The sequence below is a fragment of the Bufo bufo genome, chromosome 5 (genome assembly GCF_905171765.1).
Source record: "Bufo bufo chromosome 5, aBufBuf1.1, whole genome shotgun sequence".
Taxonomy (NCBI): Eukaryota; Metazoa; Chordata; class Amphibia; order Anura; family Bufonidae; genus Bufo; species Bufo bufo.
This window is the reverse complement of record NC_053393.1, coordinates 221,709,526-221,734,677: the sequence shown is the minus strand read 5'-3', so window position 1 is coordinate 221,734,677 and position 25,152 is coordinate 221,709,526. Positions and strand designations below refer to the sequence as shown.

The window sequence follows — 25,152 nt, the reverse complement described above, 5'->3', positions numbered from 1 at the left end:
ACGCAGTTACTGGGAAGGTCCACTTAACCACGGACACATGGACAAGTACATTCGGCCAGGGACGCTACATTTCCCTGACGGCACACTGGGTAAATGTTATGGAGGCCGGGGCGAGTCATACCCTGGGATGGCACAGGTGCTACAGACGCCAAAGATTGCGGGCCCTACATCGATCAGGGTTTCTGCCAGCACCTACGTTAGTGGCTCCAGCCCCCCACTTCTCCTCCTCCACCTCTGAATTATCTGCATGCAGCACCAGTCAGTTATCAGTCGGTAGCTGGAAGCAGTGTAGCACTGCAGTGGGGAAGCAGCAACAGGCCGTGCTGAAGCTGATATGCTTAGGGGACAAACAGCACACGGCCGCAGAGCTGTGGCAGGGGATAGGAGACCAGACTGAGCTGTGGCTTTCGCCACTCAACCTAGAACCAGGCATGGTTGTGTCCGATAATGGCTGTAACTTGGTGGCAGCTTTGGAGCTCGGCAAGCTGAGACACATCCCATGCCTAGCCCACGTCTTAAACTTAGTGGTTCAGTGGTTTCTCAAAACCTACCCCAATTTTCCTGAGCTACTGGTGAAGGTGTACCGCGTGTGTGCACATTTCCGCAAGTCATTGACGGCTGTTGTGCGACGTGATCACACGTTGAAACTCGACGTTCCACATGTTGGCCAGGCTTTGTGAGCAGCAGAGGGCAGTAGTGGAATACCAGCTGCAACATGGTTGTCGCCTTTCCAGTCAGCTTCCGCTATTCACAATCGAGGAGTGGGCATGGATGTCTGACCTGTGAGGTTTTAAGAAACTTTGAGGAATCAACACAGATGGTGAGCGGTGATAACGCTATTATCAGTGTAACCATCCCACTTCTGTGTCTACTCAAACGCTCGCTGCTCACAATAAAGGACGGCACTTTGCATGTGGAAGAGGTGGAAATGGGGAAAGACATTACACAGGGTGATAGCCAGACCACCCTCAGTTAGTCTTCTCAGTGCGATTTGGAAGTTTAATTCCATCTGTTCAGCGTGGGTGGGCAGAAAAGGATGATGCGATTTAGAGTGATCCTCCTGATGACAGCAAAGTCTTGCCTGTTGGTACTCTGGCACACATGGCTGACTTCATGTTAGGCTGCCTTTCCAGCGACCCACTCGTTATACGCATTTTAACAAGACAGATTACTGTTTGTTCACCCTTCTCGACCCCCGCTACAAAGAGAACTTCTCATCTCTCATTCCTCCGGTGTAGAAGCCAAGCAAAACGGTGCAATACCAAAAGATCCTTGTTGAAAAATTGCTCCAACAATTTCCATCTGACAACGCTGGTGGCAGAGTCCGTAGTTCCTTCGCCAACCGAGGAGGGGAGACAAGGGGAACACATAGCAGCTCACCAGCAGGCCCTCACATACAATGTTTTACAGGGTCAGCTCACCAACAGGCCCTCGCATATAATGTTTTATAGGGTCAGCTCACCAGCAGGCCCTCGCATATAATGTTTTATAGGGTCAGCTCACCAGCAGGCCCGCACCGAACATCTTTTACTGGGTCATCTCACCAGCAGGCCCTTACCAAATTATACCTAATAGGTAATTTGCACACATGCTGCGTTGCTTAGAAGTGGTAGCGGTTTCTTAGGCTCCCTCTCCAGAATCAAACCCTGATTTCCTGTTACCCATGGTCACCGTGGTTCGCTCTGAAAGTAACATCGAAAGTTGATAGGGCAGACATCCGAATGGATCGTCGCAGTCACGGGGACGTGCACTCGGGCCTAGGTTATCTAGAATCACAAAAGCGGCAGCAGCCCCTCGCCCATGTTTTAGATTGTCAGATCAGCAGGCCCTTGCTCCAAATGTTTGAGGGTCACCAGTAGGCCAATCAATCATAATTTTTCAAGGCTGTGTATGATGCCCTCCTTGTGTAACAAAGGGTGTATTGGAGTGCCGATTCCTTGTAATTTTAGGCAGCCCTTTCACAGAGTGCATATGCTTTATGAGTGTAGGAGTCCCACCACCTGAACAATTGTACCACAATGTGAATGAGGCTTTTATGGTGTATTGAATACACTGTATTCCCATGCACCCCTTCCACCACAAACAATCGTGTATGGTTGAATCTTCCTTTTCTCATCATCCTCTTCCATATCAACATGCTTCTTCGTCGAATATAATGTTTTACATGGTCAGCTCAGCTGCAGGCCCTCGCATATAATGTTTTACAGCAGGGATGTTCAACCTGCGGCCCTCCAACTGTTGTACAACTACAACTCCCACCATGCCCTTCTGTAGGCTGTCTGGGAATGATGGGAGTTGTAATTTTACAACAGCTGGAGGGCCGCAGGTTGAGCATACCTGTTTTACAAGGTCAGCTCACCAGCAGGCCCGCACCTAAATCTTTCACTTATTGCATAGACTTTGAGTGTAGGAGTCCCACTACCTGAACAATTCTACCACAATGTTAATGAGGCCCTCCTTTATGTCATATACAGGTTCTATCGGAGTGCCCCTTTCTTGTAATTTTTGGCAGCACTTGCACTTTATATACAAGTAAATATACAGGAAAGAATGTTTTCTAACAATTTTTCCTCTAAAATCGATTTTATCTTGTTTTGTGAGTACTGTATTATTGTCAGTCTGTAAAAGGGGCGTACTACTCAGACAACATCGATCCCAGCAGCGACCTGGGAGTCCAAGATGCATCCAGACATCCTCCCCATGCTGTTCCCGAATCATTTCGGTGGTGTTTCCATCTATTTCTGACCTTTTCCTATGAAGCAGGCACCCTCCCCTCTTCAGAGCAGGGGGTGCCTGGTTTAATGCTCGGGTTCTCCCATTGACTTCCATTATACTCGGGTGCTCGGTAGAGCACGTGAGCATCCTGATGTGTTCGGCCCGAGCACTATGTGGCTCGATCAACACTAGAGAGAAGTCTTGATAAATGTCCCCCTCAGAGTTTAGGGATTTAGCGCCTCATTCACACAACCATGGGTACATGATCAAGATCCTCCCAGGAGACACTACATACAACCCATCGAAGTCAATGGATACGTATCAATCGTCTAGTGCAGGCATCCTCAAACTGCGGCCCTCCAGCTGTTGCAAAACTACAACTCCCAGCATGCCCAAACAGCCTACAGGTATCAGCCTACAGCAGGGCATTGTGGGAGTTGTAGTTTTACAACAGCTGGAGGGCCGCAGTTTGAGGATGCCTGGTCTAGTGGCATCTGTCAGCAGCCATTGTATGAGATTTTCATGCTAAGTGTTACTAAGGAAGGCTTCCAGCCTGTATAGAAGTTGTGAGTCAGTGCCAGTAGCCATAGTCTGGACTTACAGAAAAACAGTCAGAGGAAAGAACGTGCCACAGGAGGTGAGCCGCCGGCATCTGCATGGTGACAGATCATTGCCTTCTCTGGGCTTTAAAGGGAACCTGTCAGCAGGATTTTGTGCATAGAGATGGGGACATGGGCTGCTAGATGCCCGCTAGCACATCTGCAATACCCAGTCCCCATAGCTCTGTGTGCTTTTATTGTGTTATAAAACAGTTTTGATCAATATGCAAATGAACCTGATATGTGTCCTGTGTCCGGAGATGAGCCCAGCACCGCCCCGCGTCCTCCGAATCTCCTCCTTGCTGGCTGACGTCACAGAGCTGGAGCACCGAAATCTCGCGATGCACGAGCTAGCGCATGTGTAGTTCATTCACTGTGCTGATGCCAGCACAGGGAATAAACATGATGCCGACACTGCGCATGCACTAGCTCGCGCACTGCGAGATTTCGGCGCTCCAGCTCTGTGACGTCAGCCAGCAAGGAGGAGATTCGGAGGACGCGGGGCGGTGCTGGGCTCCTTTCCGCTGGACTCATCTCCGGACACATATCAGGTTCATTTGCATATCAAAACAGTTTTTTAACACAATAAAAGCACACAGAGCTGTGGGGACTGGGTATTGCAGATTTACTAGCGGCCATCTAGCAGCCCATGTCCCCAGCTCTATGCACAAAATCCTGGTGACAGGTTCCCTTTAATTAACTCCATCTTGTATGTAGGATAAGGGTCTGATATGTGGGGGTCTGACCTGCAGGACCCCACAGATCATAAGGGTCCCATGTTCCCCCATCTGAATGGAGCAGTGGTAACACATCTGCTGCCGCTCCTTTCAGCTCAGTCCCATAGAGTAGAATGGAGTGGTAGCAGACACGTGGGACCGCACAGGACCCCTGTGATCAGTATGTGTCCTGGAAGTCGGACATTTAACTAATACTTGTGGATCAATACTGTCAGTGGGAAACCTGAATTATGATGAATATGACCATTTATTATTAGGTAATCATGTACCCTCCTCTACCGTTGTTGCTCCTCTTTGCCGGCATTGGTCACTTTCTATACTGTTTTAGGCCGGGGCTACACATTTATTAACCCAGATTTATTAACCCTGTGGATGGTGTAAGCTTAGACCAGCACCAGATTTATCACAGGGTTTCAGGCTGGAGGGTAAGGGTGGGGCAGGGAGACTATTTTTCAATTATACCATTTTGGGGTGTGTATGACTTGTTCAATTTGTTTTGGGTGGTGAAGTGACAAAAAAAAAAAAAAAAAAAGGCAAATTTTAGGCTTTTTTCCCATTATGCCATTCTTCGTATGAGATCATTTTTTATATTTTAATAGTATAGGTGTTTTCAAATGCAGTGATGCCTAGGATTTTTATTTTCGGGAAAGAGGAGCGATTTCAATCTTTGCATTTTTATTTTTAACACTAGGCAACTTTATTAATTTGCTTCTCTCAGCCTCCATTGCATGAATTTCACAGTGTTCCTATGGAGCCCTGCCAGTGTGATCGGTGAGGGCCTCGTCCTCCCCCTTTTTTTAATGGAGCGGCAGTCATGCATGTGTGTCCGGTTAGTCATTCAGATCTATGTGGTTGCTGGAGACGGCTGAGCAATTGGAGTCTGCCATCTCCAGCAGCCCTAGAGAGCTGAATGGGGCAGCAGAGCACATGCACGACTACCACTCCATTCGAATGGGGCCCCGTTCTCCTGATCAGCAAGCGCATCAGTGGTCAGAACGATCTCTTACCTTGCGTCTTAGTGGGACAACCCCTTCAATGCTGAGCTCAAGACATTTAAGGAATCCACTGCAGACAATTAGCATCCCGCTGTGTGACTAAAATATTTTCTTAAATATGCTAAACATAGACAAACCTATCTGATGATGTCTGCGGGGGAGGGGGGCATCAGAAAACTAGTCACAGCAAGAAATGACAGAAGCCGGCAGTTGGTCTGTTTGATGTCATTTATTGTGATTAGATTCATGTCATATTTAAAAAGATCTGTCGGACAGGTAGAAATAAGAAAGTATGCAAAAAAATCTGCAAAGAAACCATTTTGTATCCTTTAGTGGCAGAAAAAAAAAACTACATCAACCAACCTCCCCAACCGGAAGTCATTTATGCTATAGCTGCCAAGTAATCCTTGACTTCAGCAGGGGTGAGGCGCTTGAATCCAGCTTCATTGCAGATGCCCACTTCGATGTTGTCTTCCGTCATCTGGCCCTCAAAGCTCTCCTGTTGGAGCACATAGCAGTAGTATTAGGATACACTGCCGTGCTCACGGCATACAACTAATCATCACTGCATGACATTACCTTCAGTGTTAAGATTGCTGTGTGGATGGCATCTTCCAGTTCAAGATCTTCGTTATATCTAGAAGAAAAAACAATAACAGAGATTGGAATATTTATAAAGGCAGTCTTCAGCCAAAAAAGCACGTTTGTCTTTTTGCCTGGAGTTTTAACAAGTCCCTCATTCCTCCCGGCCTCTCCATCTTTGGCCGGAGACGGGCCGTTACCAGTTTACATGCACTAGCCCAGGGATGGCCAACCTGCGGCTCTCCAGCTGTTGTAAAACTACACTTCCCACCATGCCCTGCTGTAGGCTGATAGCTGTAGGCAGTCTTTGCATGCTGGGAGTTGTAGTTTACAACAGCTGGAGAGCCGCAGGTTGGCCATCCCTGCACTAGCCTGACCTCACAGCCACACAGGAAGTTCAGGAAAGGGGCGGGGCTTAACTCCAATACACTTCAATGGACAGTCACAGAACCGTGAAAGCCCTGGAAACTTAGCTTCTTACAAAACCTCCACCTGCATGTTTGTGCAAGGATACTAGACAGCACCCATGCACTGACACTACAGAAAGTGCTGCCCGGCTTTCCAGGCGCTTGAAAGTCAAGTCTGCCTTTAAAGGGAACCAGTCATCAATTTTATGCTGACGGTACTGAGGGCAGTATAAAGTAGTGACAGAAATGCTGAGTCAAATCTACATGAGAAGAGTCCTGGTTATTCATGAATTCCTGCTCTCCCCGCCCACCTGCTGGCAGAAAGGGAGAAAACTAGGTAGAAGACTGCCAATCAGCAGATGGGCGGGGAGAGCAGGAATTCATGAATAACCATGACTCTTCTGATTTAGATTTTACGGGATTGTTCATTTATTATTTTTATGTAAACCTAGTATTTAGCAGTGCCTATTACAGCTCCACATAACATGTTTCCATGTTCTCCCGGGACCCTGAATGACAAATCTGTCTGACTATGCTACAGTATAGAGCAGTGGTGGAGAACCTATGGCAGGGGTGCCAGAGGTGGCACTCAGACCTCTGTGGGCACCTGCACCCTGGTGTACCAGTATGCCTTAGACTTTTCCTGCCATGAATCAGCGCAGGGCGCACTATGAACAGCACAGGCAGCGCACTGAATGCAGGCAGGGTATTCTAGCTAAATGATTAAGTACAGGGAAGATATAGTATATTGGTATTCCGGATAAATTTCTGCGTTGGCACTTTGCAATAAATAAGTGGGTTTTAGGTTGCAGTTAGGGCACTCTGTAAAAGGTTCTCCATCACTGGTATAGAGTAATTGTCACAGATTCTTGCTCAGTTTTTCCAGGCCCCTGACTAGCAAATCCAGATTTGGTTTTATAAACTACACACAATGCTGTCCTGATACATTATGTGAATCTATGATATGGTACTGGTAATCTGTTGTCACCAATGCAGCTCAACAGTCTTGTGAACCCATCTTTTCCAGGACCCTGAAGACAAAGTTACTCTAGCTATTTGAAGAGGCAAATCTGTAATTCAGCAGTCTGGGAAAGCTGGGCAACAATCACTGCAGAGAGGTAATGGATGCCACACTTGGTACATATATTCTGTATTAGGGTTGTTGCGGGTATCGAAATATCGATACCCAATCAATACTTGTCGATTTTGACGATACCGGGATTAGACATTTATCGATACTAGGCTGCGCTACTGCACAGCCTAGCATCAGAGAACATGGAGCACACAGTGTTCTCCTCAGCAGCATAGGGGAGAAGGAGTCACTCTCCCCCCCCCCTTGTACCACTGCTGCCAATAAGATAGAGGGGCGGGCGCACTGCGCCACCAATGATAATTAACCTTTAATACAGGAGGCAGGTGACTGCAGCAGAATCACATAGCTGGCAGCTGCGATTATAGCATGTGTAAACATAGAATGTGTCGGCGGATAAGAACCATTTGGCCCATCTAGTCTGCCCAATATACTGAATGCTATGGATAGCCCCTGGCCCTATCTTGAATGAAGGATGGCCTTCATAAAAAGGCATAAAATTGGGAAAGGGGGTGATTCATACTTAATATTTTGGTGTGTGTGTGTGTGTGTGTGTGTGTGTGTGTGTGTGTGTGTGTGTGTGTGTGTGTGTGTGTGTGTGTGTGTGTGTGTGTGTGTGTACACATTTTTTTTTTTACACTTTTTATTTAATAACCATTTCCCCCTTAGGGGCTAGAACCTGGGATTTTTTTTTTCATCCCTTGTCCTATTCACCCTGATAGATCTCTATCAGGGTGAATAGGACTTACACTATCCCTGCTGCTCTGTGCACACAGCATCAGGGATGTTACCATGGCAGCCAGGGCTTCAGTAGCGTCCTGGCTGCCATGGTAACCGATCGGAGCTCCAGGATTACACTGCTGGGGCTCCGATTAGAAGCTGCCACTGCCACCAATGAGGGGGAGGGGAGAGGACCCTGTGGCCACTGCCAATGGGGGGGGTTTAATACTGGGGGGGGGGGGGGGGGGTGTTGAGAGGGGCTGGCGCACTGCACCACCAATGATAATTAGCCCTTAATACAGGAGGCTGGTACTGGCAGATCAGCGGCAGTTAACCCCTCAGGTTAACCCTTTAGCCAAAAATGAGTAACATGCAATCATTTTTTTTTAAATGGCCTCCGAAGGTGTAAATAGCCTTAGTACCGCCAGTATAGGGGTCTGCTTGCTAGTATATTAGTTAGCTGCATTACTTGCAACAAGAGACTGTGGGATGCTGAGTGGCAGCCATGTCAGCCTGGTATAAAGACAGGAGACCTGCAGACACCACCTTTGGGCTTTGTCCAGCATTATATGCTGCCTTCTGTTGTGTGCAGCATATAACTGGGGTGATGTTACCTGTACCCTTAGGTTGTATTATTTCAGATGAATTATAATATATTTCTATTTGTATCATGGAATGTAACAAAAGATTGACATTTTGGCACCACTGTCCAGCATATCTGCTTCGGTGTGGGAGGGAAACAGCATAGGAGGGAAGGGGGAAACAGGGAATCAGGCCTGAGAACTAGAGAAGGAAGATTGACACCTAGTGAAAACCCCTAACCAAAATCCTGACTACCAGTATGAACAGACCCCAAAGGTAGGAGAGTTCATACGCAGGAATACCTAGAGTCCTATCTAGCCCTATAAGACCCTAGTACTAATGGCAGGGACGAGGCTACCTGTTCCTCTAAAAAAGGAAGGAAGAACAGGAGTCTACTTCAGGCCTAATACAAACAATAGGGAAATGCAACACACAGAACCCAATCAAAATACAGAAAGGGAAAGGAAAGACTTAACTTCAAAGAGGCTATGGAAGCACCAGGAACTCCGCCGAGATCCAACCACAAACAATCCACAGAAGCTATAAATCGCACAGCATAGTGGGAGAAGCAACTATAAATAAGGAAGGTTAAATGACCACATAAGCAACACCTGAGGCAAGGGGTGTGGCCATTACCAGAAACACCACAGACGCCTATTGATCCACAAGGAAAACCTGTCAGATCAAACCACATGTTGCCAGTCTCTCAGATCTCCTGCCACTCACTGTCGCTGGGACATCTGTATGTCTCGGTACGTCTGTGACATGAGGGCTGTTTTTGAAGTACTGTGTAGGGTTTACATTAATGCAACTCTAGTATTACAGCAGGGCACTTAATGAGAACCAAATACACTAGTGCTACAAATTACTTTCTTATTACCTGTTCACCCTTTTTGTCCCTATTCTGTGAACTTGTTAGCTGTAGTCCATGATAGCAACAGACATATGCCAAAGGCAAAGAAAGGGCTCTTTTTCAAACACTGAAGTGGATTATTTCCAGTAATGTAATTTGAAGAGGTTTTCATGGAGTGCCCCGATGACCCGTCCTCACAATAGGTCATGAATATCGGATTGGCGGCGTTTAATACCCAGGAACCACTGCCAGTCAGCTGTTTAATTGAGCAATGCAGCCTCCTCACAGCTTACCAAGCACAGTGCCGTCCATTTCATAACAGCTGTGCCTGGTATTATTATGGTCACATGCGCCTAGGCCAACGTGACATATTGGCCTAGGAAAAGCCAACATCTCATCGGCAGGAGCGCAAGGAGTCCGATCCCCCATCAGATATTTATGGCCCATCAATTTTATACTGAGAAACCCCTTTAATGTAAAATATATACAGTATCTTTCCCTAATGGTCTTATTAAATACAGTACTGTGGAAAAGTGCTACAAAGTAAGAATGCTTTCAAAAAGAGAAGTGCTAATAATTTAAATATATTCTGCAGAAGGACAACTACTCCAAACATGCAGTTAAAGGTCATTAAAGGGATTCTGTCACCAGGATTAACGATATGGAGATATTTATATGTGCCCATTAGTCTTCATGCAGTGTTTACAACGATCCCTCTGTTTATACTCTGTGTGCCTTATATTCTTATAAAAAGCGATCTTATTCATATGTAAATCACCTCGGTCAGGAGCCCAAGGGGTTGTCCACGATCTCCTGAAGCCCAGCCGCGCCCATCGATCCAGAGCCAAGCACCGCCTACTACTTAATTTATTCACTGCACTATCCTGAGGTCATGTAATCTCTGCTCCGTAGTCTCGCGCTTGCTGCCAGATTATTCCGCCTAGGACTGCCTTGCGCAGAGTCTCTTTTCTGGTCCGATCTGGGTGCGCAGGGAGCCGGCGCATGCGCAGTGGACAAGTGGAAGCCAGTGCCAGTAGTCCGCATAGGCGCAGACTAGTGTCCACTGCGCGAGACTACAGAGCAGAGATTATGCTGGGACCTAATGGCAACAAGACCTCATTAAGCCACAATACTGCACATACAGGACTCTATAGACCCAGACTTTCCCTGTATATGGCTGCAATGAGGCATAATTCATATGGAATTAGTGTAACAAGAAAGCTGTGGACATGTGGTATCAGAGGCCATACACTGGGCACAGTTATTGTGTTTGAGTCTGTTATTTGGCATAATTTGCACCAAATTTGAGGTGCACCCCATAGAATAGGCTCTTACTTTTTTTTCGTTTCGTATATGGGCATGGCCAGCAGCTCTCTACTTTTAGACACATTTATCAATAACATGACAGAAATCTGCCCAAAAAAAAAAAAAAAAAAAAAAAAAAAAAAAAACGACCAAAATCAATAAAATGTAAACCATTAAAAAGCCAGTTTAAAATGGGAAACTGTCGAACATTGCTGTATACTGTGGATCTTTAGTGTTCTGCTGTAGCACTGAAACCTTATCAGGTATATTAAGAAAACATGGCCATGTAGCCTAAACACAGTATTACCTACATATTCATAGCCGATATATAGAATTCTCATCAATGAAACGATGGGAACAATTGTGCCGTGTAAGAAAGAAATATGAAAAGTATGAACGTGGTGTGAAACCCCTACCTCCTCTTGGCCTGAAACAGCACCACTCCTGTCCAGAGGCTGTGTGCAGTATTGCAGGTCTGCTCCATCGACTCCAAATGGAGCCGAGCTGCAATCCAGACAACTTATGGAGAGGTGTGGCGCTGTTTTTGGAAGGAAGCAGCCATGTTTTTCCAATCCTGAAAACCCCTTAACTTGCCAGAGCCCCTTTAGGCAGTTAATTCACGATCTTCCTTAGTAATAATCCATACTGCATTTTAAGTCATTAAAGCTCTAGTTGTTCCCCTCCTGCCTTGTACCCCCTTCCCATTATTAACACTTTAATCTGCTGTGGAAAAAAAAAAAAATTATGAAAAACCTTTTGTACCTTTTTTCAAGGAAAGTCTTTCCATTTACATAATTCTTTCCCATTGCTGTGGCCTTCCATGCAAAATATGCCCCCTGAAGGAGAAGAAAACCTGTTTACTGAGGGGAAAACAGTTCATAGAAATGAATAGACATGTAAGCCTCTTCAACATGGCGGATAGCAAGCTCGTCCTTGATCTGTGGACAAGTTTTAAAGCAGGTGAAGTCAGTGTGCCATCCACTTTTCCCATACGCCCATTCATTTGCAGGAATAACTGACACATACAGAACATGGCCTGATGTTATCAGTACGGACCCACAGTCCATGCAGAAAATTGCTCATGTGAAGATATCCGTTGAATTGGTCAGTTTCCTGTCCAGGGGTTGTCAGTCCTCAAATGGAAACATCCCCGTGTGACATTAGCATTAGGCCTCCTTCACTCATATTCCAGTTTATACTTCAGGTCACTTTCACAATGTGGCAGCAGAAAGCCAAGGTCAGCCGGGCATCTCCCCTAAAGCCGCCGCTTGAGGGAAACAGTAGTATTACATGGACAACCATTCATCTGAATGTCCGCTTTGTAATACAAGGATGGTTCAAGTCCGCCAGATCCAGAGCTGCTCTCAGTTTGACTTTTAGAGGGGGGGGGGGGGGGTCCTCAACAGGATGTCCATGGGTTGTGTTGATGAGACAACCCCTTTAACAGTATTAATGCATGGATGGAAAGCAGAGAATGCAATCACTTTTATATAACACAGAGCCAAGGATATTACTTACAGAAGGATCGGACTGGAATAAATATGGTCGATCTTCATCCCAACCTGCAATTAATAACGAGACTCCAAATGGACGTACGCCACTAAGGAATAAGAGAAAGAGCAAGTTATAACTAACACCTCCATCAGAAGCCTGGCATTGATGTGCAGTTCCAGTGTGTCAGGGAGCAATATCACACTGCACACCAGCTACATTAAAAAGGGTTGCAAGGTTATAAAAATGAGGAAATAGTCTGAAAAACTAATTTTCCTATGGAGGCTTTTCTGAAAACTAAAAAAAAAAAAAGCCCACCCCAAAAACTGTTCCCTGTACGAATTGTTGTCATACCATTAGCCGAGACCTAATTACCTGAAAATGAACATGTAATATTGAATTGATGCCAACCAGTGACAGATGCAAACAAATCTATTTTAAGGTAATATTATATTACCAGGGAAAAAAAATATATAATCCATTAAAGGGAACCTGTCAACTTTATGCTGCTCATACTAACGGCAGAACAAAGTAGAGACAGGTGAGTCTGTCACTTATAAGTTAAAAGTAAGTGGTTGCCGAGAACCAACATCACAATCATTGCAGACTGGGCCTGGAAGAGTCACGGCCACCTGAGAAGAGTCATGGTTATTCATGAATTCCTGCTCTCCCTGCCCACCTGCTGATGACTGACAGGCTTCTACCTAGTTTTCTCCCCATCTCTCTAGGAGAAAACTGCCAATCATCAGCAGGTGGGCAGGGAGAGCAGGAGATTATGAATAACCAGGACTCTTCTCAGGTAGATGTGACTCTTTTCCAGGCCCTGGCTGCAATGATTATGATACTGGTTCTCAGCAACCACTTACTTTTAGCTCATGAGTGACACACCGCTGAAATTAGCATTTCTGTCACTATTTTATGCTGCCCTCAGTGAGATCAGCATAAAGTTGATGACAGGCTCCCTTTAAAAAGCATAGGGGCTCATTTACTATGCAGAAACACACTTATATTAGGTGTATTTCTGGCGCAGATTACAATCTGCAACTTTTCCCCGCTCATGCCAAGACTAAAAAAAGCAGGCCTGGGCAGGCAGGGTCGGCTGGTTCATTTACCATTTTCTACGCCTAGAAAATGGTCTAAATGTAGGCGGTGGATGCACCGAAGTTATGTAGAGGCCAGTGCCTCCTATACAACTCTGGCTGATCCACCGCCAGCTATAGGGGATATTAAGACCGGCGACTAAAACGCCAGTCTTAATAAATTTACCCCCCCCCCCCCCATAGTTTTTTTTAAAAAAAATTCAAATGAAAAATTCTTAAAGAAATGTAAATTATATTTATAAAATAACAGGGTATTTTTTTTTTTTTAATCACACTGCTAGCCCAACAAGTTATCACAGTTAGCGTACATGCACACGAACGTGGTTTGGTTCCGCATCCGAACCGCATTTTTTTGTGGCTCGGGTGCAGACCCATTCACTTCAATGGGGCCGCAAAAGATGCAGACAGCACTCCGTGAGCTGTCTGCATCCGTTGCTCCATTCCATAGCCCCGCAAAAAAAAAAAATAATTTAAATAAAACAGATGACATAGGGACGTCATCCTTTTTTTTGCGGACTGCAAAACACATACAGTCGTGTGCATGTAGGCTTAAACTAATGTGTAGGAGGAAAAAAAAAATATATAAATAAAAAAAAAAAAATACTTCAGATGCGCGGATGCAAAGCCATTTACGGGGTTTTTACTGTGTAAATGTAATAAAACTGAAAAAGAAAATATATGTATTTGGTATCACTGAATTCGAACGTAATTCTACAATGAAAAAACTGCTTGGTCACTAAAGCCCAAAAGAGGCTGGTCACTAAGGGGTTAAAGAATATGCGCTTAAAAACTAAAGTTAAGTACTAATTACCAAGTATTCATGCCTTTTTTTTATCGATTGCTTAATATGACCAAAAACTTTCCAATTATTAACCAGGGTAATTTCAGTCTTCAAGACTGGACACCGTTTAGCTCTTTTACGTTATACGGAGAGGTATGTGGATATGATTCGTGTTATCATTTAAATGAAAAAAAAAAAAAAAAGTGTACTTTTTAAACTTGGAGGTTTTTACTATTTATTAGTCCCCACAAGAAAACTGACTTGATCAAGTCTATAATACATTGTACTATTTCTGTAGTGCAGTGTATTATACTGTCAGACACTATTAGGCTGCACCTCTGGCATACACTGAGGTCAGGCCTGGGGGCCTTCATTAGGCCCCTGGCTGCTGTATGAAGACATACACCCTGCAATCTCATTTGTAGCAGTGTCACTGCTTGACAGAGGCAGCCCCCTTCCCCTGAAGCCCCATAGATGCCAGTCGCTATTGACCACAGCATCTAAGTGGTTAAACGTCCAGGATCAGCCTTTTGTTGACCCAGACCGTTATGGCAGGAGCTCAGCTGTCTTGTGACTCTTAGACTCTGCGGCCCGGCCTAAGGTGACCACCGTAAAAATGCATATTGGCAGTTACTAACGGTTTAAATGAAAAAAAAAAAAGTTGCAGATGACAAACCATGAACTGCTGCCTGAACAGTTCATGCCATCTACAGGAGGAAGAAAGAATGCGCTTACCCAGACTGTGTGTATTCCTGCATGACGGATGCCACTCTCTGTACTAGCTGTGCTGTTGGTATAGGCTCCTGGTACACAAGGAAATACTGCTGGGCAAGTTTCCGGGCCCTGCGAACTAGGACTCTAAAAGTGAATGAAAAAAAAAATAAAATTATAATCTGAAGATAAGGGTTATGTTGTGGTTTACGGTTCATTCACACGTCCGCAACTTGGGTGCAGACCTATTCATTTTCAATTAGGCCGGAAAGGATGAGGACAGCACACTATGTGCTGTCTGCATCCGCACTTCCGGATCCGCAATAAAAAATAGAACATGACCTATTCTTGTCTGCAACTGCAGACAAGAAAAGGCATTTTCTATATAGCGCGGGCCACAAAACACCTCCGGACGTCTGAATGGACCCTTACAGCGATCACTGATAACCTGAACATCATACGGTACCTGTAATCCGGGCCCATGCCGCTGTACACCATGCCTATGTGTTTGGTGATTGGTTCCACTTTATGTACACTCTGCTCATCATACAATATGGATTTCTGTTTTTTCTCAGTTGCCAGAACGACACCATTTGCAGCTAAAATAGAGAAAATGGAAAAGTTACCGAAGGGGCATAGTACAAACAGAACAAGTTTACTTAATGATGCTTATGTGCTGAGGACTTCCTCTTAAGATCGGTGGGAGTCCAAGCTGTGGTCACCAGCTCCGTCCACTTCAGACTTCCATCACTACTGCAGAAAAGCTAATCTCCACCAATCACTGAGGATCGGCCATCAATATGAACTTATCAGAAAACCCCTTGAAAAGCCTACAATGAAACAGCATTGCCATCAGTGCAGACTATGAAAACCTTCAAGAATTTAGTGTCCACACAAGGAATTTAGATTTCTCCAGAAGTCCCCATTGGACCTTGGTGTTCATCCGATATAAATGTTTTCTGAGTACAATCATTTTACCATTGAAGACCAGCATCTCCATTTTCTTTATTATAGGCTATGTAGGGATAAAGACCAAGAAAGTGCCGGCATTTCTACTGAAATAGTGTTCTTCTATGAAAATGCACCGGGTAGTGCGACATTTTGAAAATCGAAATTCCTTGTGCGGACACTTAACTCTCATATGTGGCCACGGGCTGAACTTCTATTGCACTGTTTAAGACCAATGAAGAGTATTGCATCCCTCCTCCCCGTTCTTGTCAGGCTGCTCATTGTACAGCAGAGCTTCTGCTCTATAAGGCTGGATTCACACCACATTTTTGCCATTTGTTTACATTCGATTGTAAACAAAAAAATACATATTTTACCATACTCTGCAGGATAAAAAAGCATGGTGTATACGTTAAACAGATGGCAAAAACGTGATGTTAAGCCACTCCAACATGTAGTACTGGAGCGATCGTACATGAGATATGCTGTCAGGCTGAGCAGCCTGACAGCACATCTCTTCAATGTGAGGAGGCTCCAGAGCACCGTGTAGCAAGGACCTGCCTCCTCACCTTTCCTGAAATAGAGGCAACAATCTAGAACAGGTTGCCAGAGGTCATACACTGCGATTTTCTCTCTAATAGGCATCATGGCGCTTGTTGATGCAGAACATTTGGTGCAGACTCCGTGACAAAAAGCAGTCAGCGGCTGAGTGGAGCCAGGCTGCTATCTGTGCAGCTAGCGGTATACAGCCACAACATGAAAGGACACATGCTTTCTTAGCGTGGTGTCCAGATGGACACTGCTGGAAGCTACGTTGGGACTTTGTTCGCGGTTCAAAGGAGCTAAACTGCAAGTGTGTGCATGCTGCATTCAAACAGAAAAACCTTGACAGATGACGAGTTTGCAAAATCCACTGTGTGAACAGGCCTGATAAACCGTTCCTAAACTTCAGTCTGGTAGACTTTTATTAAATGACATACCTTTGATTCCGACAGAAGGTGCTCCTGCAGCTACCGCAGCCAACGCATATTCAATCTGTACAAGTTTACCTGAAGGACTAAGGAAAGAAATGGTTGTTAGTGCGGACGTCTGTGGACAAGAGAAATAAATCATAGCAAGATGGCTCTGTGCTTCTGGCTCCTATAGCGCTAGGTGATGTGTTCAAGGGACCAGTCACCAGGAATTAGGTGAGCTCAAGTTGCACTTTCTAATTACATCATTTAAAGGGGATGTCTCATTATGGACAATGGGGGCATATTGCTAGGATATGCCCCCATTGTCTTATAGGTGCGGGTCCCACGGCTGGGACCCGCACCTATATCGAGAACAGAGCCCAGCAAGTGAAGGAGGGCGCACTGCGCACGCCCAGCTGCCCTCCATTCATTTTCTATGGGGGCGGCGAAAATAGTCGAGCGATGGCTCGGCTATTTCCGTCGGCCCCATAGAAATGAATGGGAGCGGAGGCCGCACGTGCGCAGTACGCTCCCAATCACTTCTATGGGGAGCCGGCTTGGTGATGGCCGGACCAGAGTCCTCCAGCCACCACCTTGCGGGGCTTCGTTCTCGATATAGGTGTGGGTCCCAGCCGTGGGACCCACACCTATAAGACAATGGGGGCATATCCTAGTGATATGCCCCCATTGTCCATGATGAGACAACCCCTTTAATAGTTCATACGATGTAGTGGGGTGAAATTGGTAAAATAAAACGCAATTCTGCAACAGTTTTATGGATTTTATTTTTACGGCAGTCCCTATACAGTAAAACTGAGCTGTCATTTTCTAGGTGAATATAATTACGACAATACCACATATGTATAGTTTTTCTTGCATTTTAATACTGAAAAAAATAAAAACTGGAGAAAATATTGGGTTTTTTTCAATCGCCATATTCTGACCCCTATAACTTTTTTGTAGTTGTGTGCGGAGCTGTGTGAGGGCTCATTTTTTGCAAGGTGATCTGTACTTTTCATTGATGCCATTCTGGGGTGTTTTACTTTTTGTTCACTTTTTAGTGGGTGGTGAAGCGACCAAAAAGGGCGAATTAGTCTTTTTTCCTTTTAGTTGTATAGGAAAACTATTTTTATATTTTAATAGTACAGGTGTGTATAAGTGGTGATGTGTATTTATTTTTTGCTCACATTTTTTTATTTACATCTGGGGGAAAGGCAGGTGATTTGAGTTTTTATATTTTAATATTTTTAAAAACTTTTTTTTTTTTTTAACACCATTTTATATGCAGTCATCAGATTGCTTCGCTCATACACTCAGATGCATTAGCATTGGAGTGTATGAGAGTTTCAATGTATTCCTATAGAGCCCTAATAGGCAGCAGCTTCAGTTCATTCCGGAGGACTGAAGCTGTCGCACAATGCATCTGACTCCAGCAATCTCTGCCAGCAGGAGATAGAGCACACCCGGAAGCCCATGCTTCCGGGTTTTAGCACATTCAGATGCTGTGGTCATGTTTGACCATTGCATGTGAAGGGTTAAAAGTCCAGGATCATCATTACAGGCTATGGCAGCCCTGCAAGCGCAAGCGGGTGCCATGTTTAAAGTCCCTGCCATGGAAGGGGTTAAAAGTAGCCTGTCTGATCAAAGAAGATGTGCAGCAGTGTTAAAAATATTAAAATAGACAAATGGCCAGGACCAGATGGCATACTCCCCTGTATCCTAAGAGAATTAAGTAATCTCATAGCCAGATCATTATTTCTGATATTTAAGGACTCTATACTGACCGGGAGTGTTCCACAGGATTGGCGCATAGCAAATGTGGTGCCAAAAAATAGAAGGTGCATTCCATTTCCGTATATCCGTTCCGCAAAAAAAATTAAAAAAAATAGAACATATCCTATTAGGCTAGGTCTACACGACGAGCAAGACATATGCAGTGTAGTTGTGCCTTATGTCGCTCGACAATTTTTATTATGGTAGTCTATGGTGTCACACTGTGACATACTGCGACAGTCGCAGAAAAATCCATCTTGAATGGGGTTTTTTGCGACTGTCGCGTCGCAGTATGTCGCTGTGCGACACCATAGACTACCATTATAAAAATTGTCGGACGACAAATGTCGTCGTATAGACCTAGCTTTATTGGCCGCATTACAGAAAAGGATAGTACTGTTCTATTAGGGTTGTTTCAATACCAAAATTTTTTATTCAGTTTCGATACCATAAAACTCAATACCATAAAACGCCAAAAAATATAAAACACCAAAAAAAGCCACGTGCATTCCGTGACAAAAAAAAAAAAGCGAATTGCACATTTTTCTTTTCTTTTACAGTCTTCACCGCATAAGAGATTTTTTTTTATTTTACAGTTTATTTAATAACCATTTCCCCCCTTAGGGGTAGAACCTGGGATCTTTTTAATCCCTTGTCCAATTCATCCTGATAGATCTCTATTAGGGTGAATAGGACCTTACACTGTCCCTGTGCTCTGTGCACACAGCAGCAGGGAGCCGACCATGACAGCCAGGGCTTCAGTAGTGTCCTGGCTGCCATTTTAACCGATCGGAGCCTCAGACTTACACTGCTGGGGCTCCGATCAGAACTGCCACTGCACCAATGAGGAGAAGGGGAGGGGATCTGTGGCCACTGCCACAACGATTTTAATACTAGGGACGGGAAGAGGGGGGGGGGTGAGGGCACACCAATGATAATTAACGTTTATATACCAATACAGCCGGCAGCAGAAAACACATTGCCGGCACCCGACCTATGACAGGGTGCTGCGATCAGCGGCAGTTAATCCCTCAGGTGCGGCACCTGAGGGGTTAATTGCCGCAGATCCCCGTCAGAGGTCGGGTGCCGGCAATGTGTTTTCTGCCGCGGGGGAGGAGAGAACTGCTTCTTTCTCCTGTGCGGCTGAGGGAACATGGCCCGCGCTGAGAGCAGCGCGATTCATGTTCTCTGATACGGGCTGTGCAGTAGCACAGCCTTGTATCGATAAAAGGCAAATCCCGGTATCATATCGATACCGGGTTAAAAGATTGATTGGGTATCGAAAGTTCGATACCTGAAACAACCCTATGTTCTATTAGGGGCCAGCTGTTCCGCAAAGTACGGAATGGACACAGACATCATCTGTATTTTTTGCGGACCGCAAAATACATACGGTCGATGTGCATGAGGCCTTAAAATGAGGAAAAAATGGCTTCTATCACATGAGGGTTTTTCACCTTCCTGTGGATAACAGGCTGAACTGGATGTGACTAAGCACAGCTGCTCCGGACTACTGCTCACTCGTCCTCCTCCCTGCTGCAGAGTGAAAGTGAAAGCTGAAGAGCTGGGTCATGCCTGCCGGTAACGCCAGAAATCATTCTCATGGCAGAAAACCGAAGATAATATCATGCTAAAGGTCTTTCAATGTAGCAAAGACACGTTCACACTTACTGGGTTCTGTGCCTAAGTCCTGAGAGAATTGGCTAGCTTGTAAATGGGGTATTCTATGCCCATGCTCTGAAAGAAATCAGCACATTCATCGCTGGCACGAGTTCTGTGACATAGGGCTCATGCGGATCCACAAAACACGGATACCGGCTGTGTGCATTCCAAATTTTTTGCAGAACGGAACGTCCGGCTCCTAATAGACCCGTCCTCTACGTGTCCTGTAATACGGACAGTAATAGGACATGTACTATTTATTTGCAGAACGGCCATGTGGGCCTATTAAAGTGAATGGATCCACATACAGCTGGAAACAGAACAAAACACATACGCAGGAGACATGCTGTGTGTGGACATTTCCCAGACCGAACACTGCTCCTCTAACCCGATCTCACAGCATCATGATGACTTATGGGCCTACTGTGCTCACATAATGCCAGACTACAGTATAGAAGCAGAGATTCTGAGCAACACAAGTCATCATGACGCTGCGTTTGGGTTAGAGAAGCAGTAACGCAACCATCCACACACAGCACGTTTTCCGTGTTTTCATATTTATGACCTATCCTCAGATCGGCGGGGTCTAACAGATGATCAAAAGTTACAAGCACTAACCCGTCGGTCATGGTCCTCCATGACTAACACCATGGATGTACAGGGAAATAGTGCAAGCAAAGTCTATCCGCAGTGCTAGCCAATGGGGGCGGCTGATAACATGACCCTCCATCTGCGGCCAATTTGGGACCGGAGCGCTGGCTCAGTAATTTTAAGCCATCAGACCTTGATGCAGATGTGTTAAATATGGTGCACGGTCCAGCACATGTGCAGGATTAAGGCTACTTTCACACTTGCGGCAGTGTGATCCGGCGGGCAGTTCCGACGACGGAACTGCCCGCCGGATCCGCCGCTGACTGAAAGCATTTGTGAGACGGATCCGGGTGCGGATCCGTCTCACAAATGCATTGCAAGGACGGATCCGTCTCTCCGCTTGTCATGCGGAACGACGGATCCGTCTTGTACATTTTTACCGATCTGCGCATCGCGCATGCCGAACGACGAATCCGGCATTCTGAATGCCGGATCCGGCGCCAATTCATTCCTATGGGAAAAAATGCCGGATCCGGCGTTCAGGCAAGTCTTCAGATTTTTTTCGCCGGAGAGAAAACCGTAGCATGCTGCGGTTTTCTCTTTTGCCTGATCAGTCAAAACGACTGAACTGAAGACATCCTGATGCAAACTGAACGGATTACTCTCCAATCAGAATGCATGGGGATAAAACTGATCAGTTCTTTTCCGGTATAGAGCCCCTGTGGCGGAACTCTATGCTGGAAAAGAACAACGCAAGTGTGAAAGTAGCCTAAAGATGGCGGCCAACTCCTTTCTTTTTGGGTTTCCACGAGGCACCCTTGATGCAGATGCTGAACAAAACCCACCTTGCCAGGGCAGCCAATGGTCACACTCATTTTCAGAGTGATAAGGGCCCTGCATACGGCCATATCAGTTCTTTACATTTCACAAATTGCTGATCCGCAAAACACAGATATCTCCCTGTGTATGTGGATTGGTACATCCTGCCCTCTGTTAAAACTGCCTATTCTTCTCCGCAACAGGGACAAGTATAGGACATGTTATTTTGTGGAGGAACGGATATACGGACAACAAGGTGTGCTGTCTGCATATTTTGTGGCACCATTGAAATGAAAGGATCCGCATCTGATCCGTAAAAAAACACAGAACGGATGTGGGCCAAAACTAATCTTGACGCCACAAAGCCTAAAGGACATACTACTTTCTCATTTGTGTGGCCCTTGAGCGCCGTAGGGAGGCGGGCGGTTTGGCCACCCCCTGGAAGTACAGCCTAATGGGGTTTGACATTACATAGGGCTAAAGTGACCCATGTAAAAAGGGCTGGAATAGACTATTTTTACAACTGCGGTATTAGTTATCCTCCACCTTGTAGAAATTAGGTTGCCGTGGGTAGGCTGGGGGTCATACAGGTACAGTACCCATCTGTCCAGCTGATGGTTCACTATTCTCTGCCACTGAAAATCAAGGGGGCTGACGAGCTTACACCGCATCACACGTAGGTTGAAAGGTTCATCAGGAGATATTAAAGAAAGAAAAAAATAATGGCTTAAAAAAACACCCATCTTACAGGATAAAAAAAAGGCATGCAAGAATCCAGTATAGAAGAGGAACACTGAATTAGGCCCATCCCACATGTATTTGGGCCACATTTTTATGGATCGGATGCGGACCCATCTTTTCAGTGTGGCCTCAAACACAGACTGTAGGTGTGTGGTACTTTTGCTATATGGTTAGCTGCACTCTATTACTCGCAGGTACTGGAGTGGTATGATGAGGCGCACACAATCCTCAGCTCCTCTCACTGCAGAGCCGTGCTTGTAAGCCATGTAAAAGGCCATAGCGGGTGACAAGCCACTGTTCACACTGGCATCAGCCGTCCGGCAGCGATTCTCCGTCTCTATAATCTCAGCAAGCATCTATCCTCTCATTGCTTCCACGCTGCGACCGAAAGGCCGGCTACACAGCACAGTGACTCTGCAAAGTAGCGCCGGGCGAGCACACAAAGGGACGCAGGGCTCAGACACAGCGGTGACCGGGGGGACGCTGCCGGTGGGGCCAGCACTGAGAGGGCGGGGGCAGTCACAGGCAGCCCGGCCACTGGACAGCTTCCCACTCACCTGAAAGTGGTCAGAGAGAAACTGTAACCACGCTCCGCCATCTTCACTCCGCTCCTCCTCTATGAGAGCAGCACGGCAACAGCGTCCCACGTCACTACGTCACCCCTGTCACATTCCGCCGCCCCATCCGCGCCCGCATTGCCTGACGGGAACTGTAGTTCTATAGTAGAGAACCTTATACCTGCTCCAGTAACGCGCAGGCTCCTAATTCAGCCTAGCACGCCTTTCATGGACCGTAATACAGTCTATCCTGTCAGTGCTGAAGTCACGTACACAGGAACAGAAAGCTGCACCAGTTTATGTGGTACAGACAGAGGTACGCATGCGTGGTCTATTTCCGCATATTGAATGCCTGGTTGGGGAGGGTGGCCATATTTTGGTTGGCGGGGTCACATGTAGCGCACATGCGTGTAACATCCTTTCGGGTGACAGAGAGGAGGTCACTGGAAAGATGGCGATGTCCAGTGGACCTGCTGGAGGAGTTCTCAGTTTGCTTCTGAGATGTTGCTTGAGAGCAGAACAAAGTCTGCTGCGAGCTCTAGGAGTGCAGCCTCCCCATCCAGGTAAGAGTGGCCATGGGACATGAGCAGGTACAGACCACCTACTCTTATTAGAGGGGTCCTTCCAGCCTGTACCTAACAGGGTCATATCAGTGCACATGCAGCCAGACCACCCACCCTTATTAGAGGGGTCCTTTCCAGCCTGTACCTACATGGGTCATATCAGTGCACATGCAGCCAGACCACCCACCCTTATTAGAGGGGTCCTTCCAGCCTGTACCTAACATGGGTCATATCAGTGCACATGAGTGTACATGCAGCCAGACCACCCACCCTTATTAAAGCGGGTTCTTCCAGCCAAAAAACGGACCTCACACACAAAATACTGGATAACGGATGCACAGAATCCATTTCTTTTTTCTGTTATTCTGCGGATCAGAAGAAGGGAAAATGAAATGGTGATGTGAATCCAGCCTATACATATCTGTCGGGGAAGGATGCACGCTGAGCAGTATTTAGCCATCCGTTTCTGTGTCAACTCCACAAACATGGCTGGGGTCACGTGAGCCCCTGACTAGCTGCGGGCTCTTCCTCTGACATCCTGACCGGATGCGCTCCAGTTTTCTTCCTGTGGGCATGTACAGTATGGCCCTGGGCAGGAAGAAAGAGAAGCACATCAGGGATTGTGGGATCGGCAGAAGGGAAAGTATTCAGGGCGGCCAAGCGACCAATTTCTGGACAGTCCATCATTTTATTTCTGTGTCCGTGAATAAAATAAATGTTTGTGCTGGTTGTATTTGACTAGATTATTTTGATGGTAATTATCATCATTTTCCAACGGAACTACGGATGTGGACAGCACATGGTGTGCTGTCTGCATCTTTACGGCCCCTTTGAAACGAATGGTGGTGAGAAAAGTAGTAAAGCAGAGGAGGTATGTGGCAGTTAGCGAGAGATCTGTGGATTACGGTAAAGATATACGGTGGGAGTAGTGAGGACGTTATTAGTGATTAGTTATGTATTAAAGGGGTTATCCCATGAATAATGTAAAAAATCTAATCAGACATCATATAGTACATGACAACCTCTTTCTAACAAAGCTAGAACCAGCCCTGTACCTCACATGGATCCAGAGATCTCCCATTCATTGCTCTGCTAGATTTATATCAAGCTGACAGCTCAAGGGAGTGTCTGTTCTGCTGCAGCTAAGGGGGCGTGTCTCAGTTCTCCCTATCACAGCTCAGGAGGCCCGTTGAAGGATGAAACTGAGCATGTGCGGCCATCTCAGGGAGCAGGTCTAAGGGCTCTTTCACACTTGCGTTGTCGGATCCGGCGTGTACTCCATTTGCCGGAATTACACGCCGGATCTGGAAAAACGCAAGTGAACTGAAAGCATTTGAAGACGGATCCGTCTTCAAAATGCGGTTCCGTGTTACTATGGCACCCTATTAAAGTCCTGGTTGCATAGTAGTAGTGGGGAGCGGGGGAGCAGTATACTTACCATCCGTGCGGCTCCCGGGGCGCTCCAGAATGACGTCAGAGCGCCCCAGCGCATGGATGACGTGTCCATGCGATCACGTATCCATGAGCGTGGGGGCGCCTGACGTCACTCTGGAGCGCCCGGGGAGCCGCACGGACGGTAAGTATACTGCTCCCCCGCTCCCCACTACACTTTACCATGGCTGCCAGGACTTTAGCGTCTTGGCGGCCATGGTAACCATTCAGAAAAAGCTAAACGTCGGATCCGGCAATGCGCCGAAACGACGTTTAGCTTAAGGCCGGATCCGGATTAATGCCTTTCAATGGGCATTAATTCCGGATCCGGCCTTTCGGGCATGTGTTCCGGATTTTTGGCCGGAGCAAAAAGCGCAGCATGCTGCGTATTTTCTCCGGCCAAAAAACATTCCGTTCCGAACTGAAGGCATCCTGATGCATCCTGA

General features: G+C 46.2%; 2 protein-coding genes across 2 annotated transcripts in view; one reads left to right on the top strand and one right to left on the bottom strand.

The window, feature by feature from the left end:
- Positions 1–5,257: 5,257 nt before the first annotated feature.
- PSMA2 (proteasome 20S subunit alpha 2) lies at positions 5,258–22,861 on the bottom strand. The gene is made up of 8 exons (XM_040432288.1): positions 22,713–22,861; positions 16,597–16,673; positions 15,135–15,267; positions 14,693–14,815; positions 12,104–12,185; positions 11,348–11,421; positions 5,626–5,683; positions 5,258–5,545 (listed from the first exon to the last, which is right to left on the bottom strand). Exons 1-8 carry the CDS (start codon positions 22,751–22,753, stop codon positions 5,429–5,431), a joined length of 705 nt encoding a protein of 234 aa, XP_040288222.1. The 5' UTR covers positions 22,754–22,861; the 3' UTR covers positions 5,258–5,428.
- A 245-nt stretch (positions 22,862–23,106) lies between these two features.
- MRPL32 (mitochondrial ribosomal protein L32) overlaps positions 23,107–25,152 on the top strand; it is a 34,064-nt gene continuing 32,018 nt past the window's right edge. Inside the window, 1 exon segment of the mRNA XM_040432188.1 lies at positions 23,107–23,275. Within this exon segment, the coding sequence (XP_040288122.1) occupies positions 23,164–23,275 (112 nt within the window). The 5' untranslated portion in view covers positions 23,107–23,163.

Excerpts from the sequence above, each read along its gene's own strand:
- PSMA2 (XM_040432288.1), bottom strand. The coding sequence starts at position 22,753 with ATGGCGGAGCGTGGTTACAGTTTCTCTCTGACCACTTTCAG. Across the intron at positions 15,268-16,596 it reads ACCTTCTGTCGGAATCAAAG|CTGCAAATGGTGTCGTTCTG; the intron begins GTATGTCATTTA and ends TCTCTATTTTAG. Across the intron at positions 11,422-12,103 it reads TATTCCAGTCCGATCCTTCT|GGGGCATATTTTGCATGGAA; the intron begins GTAAGTAATATC and ends CTTCTCCTTCAG.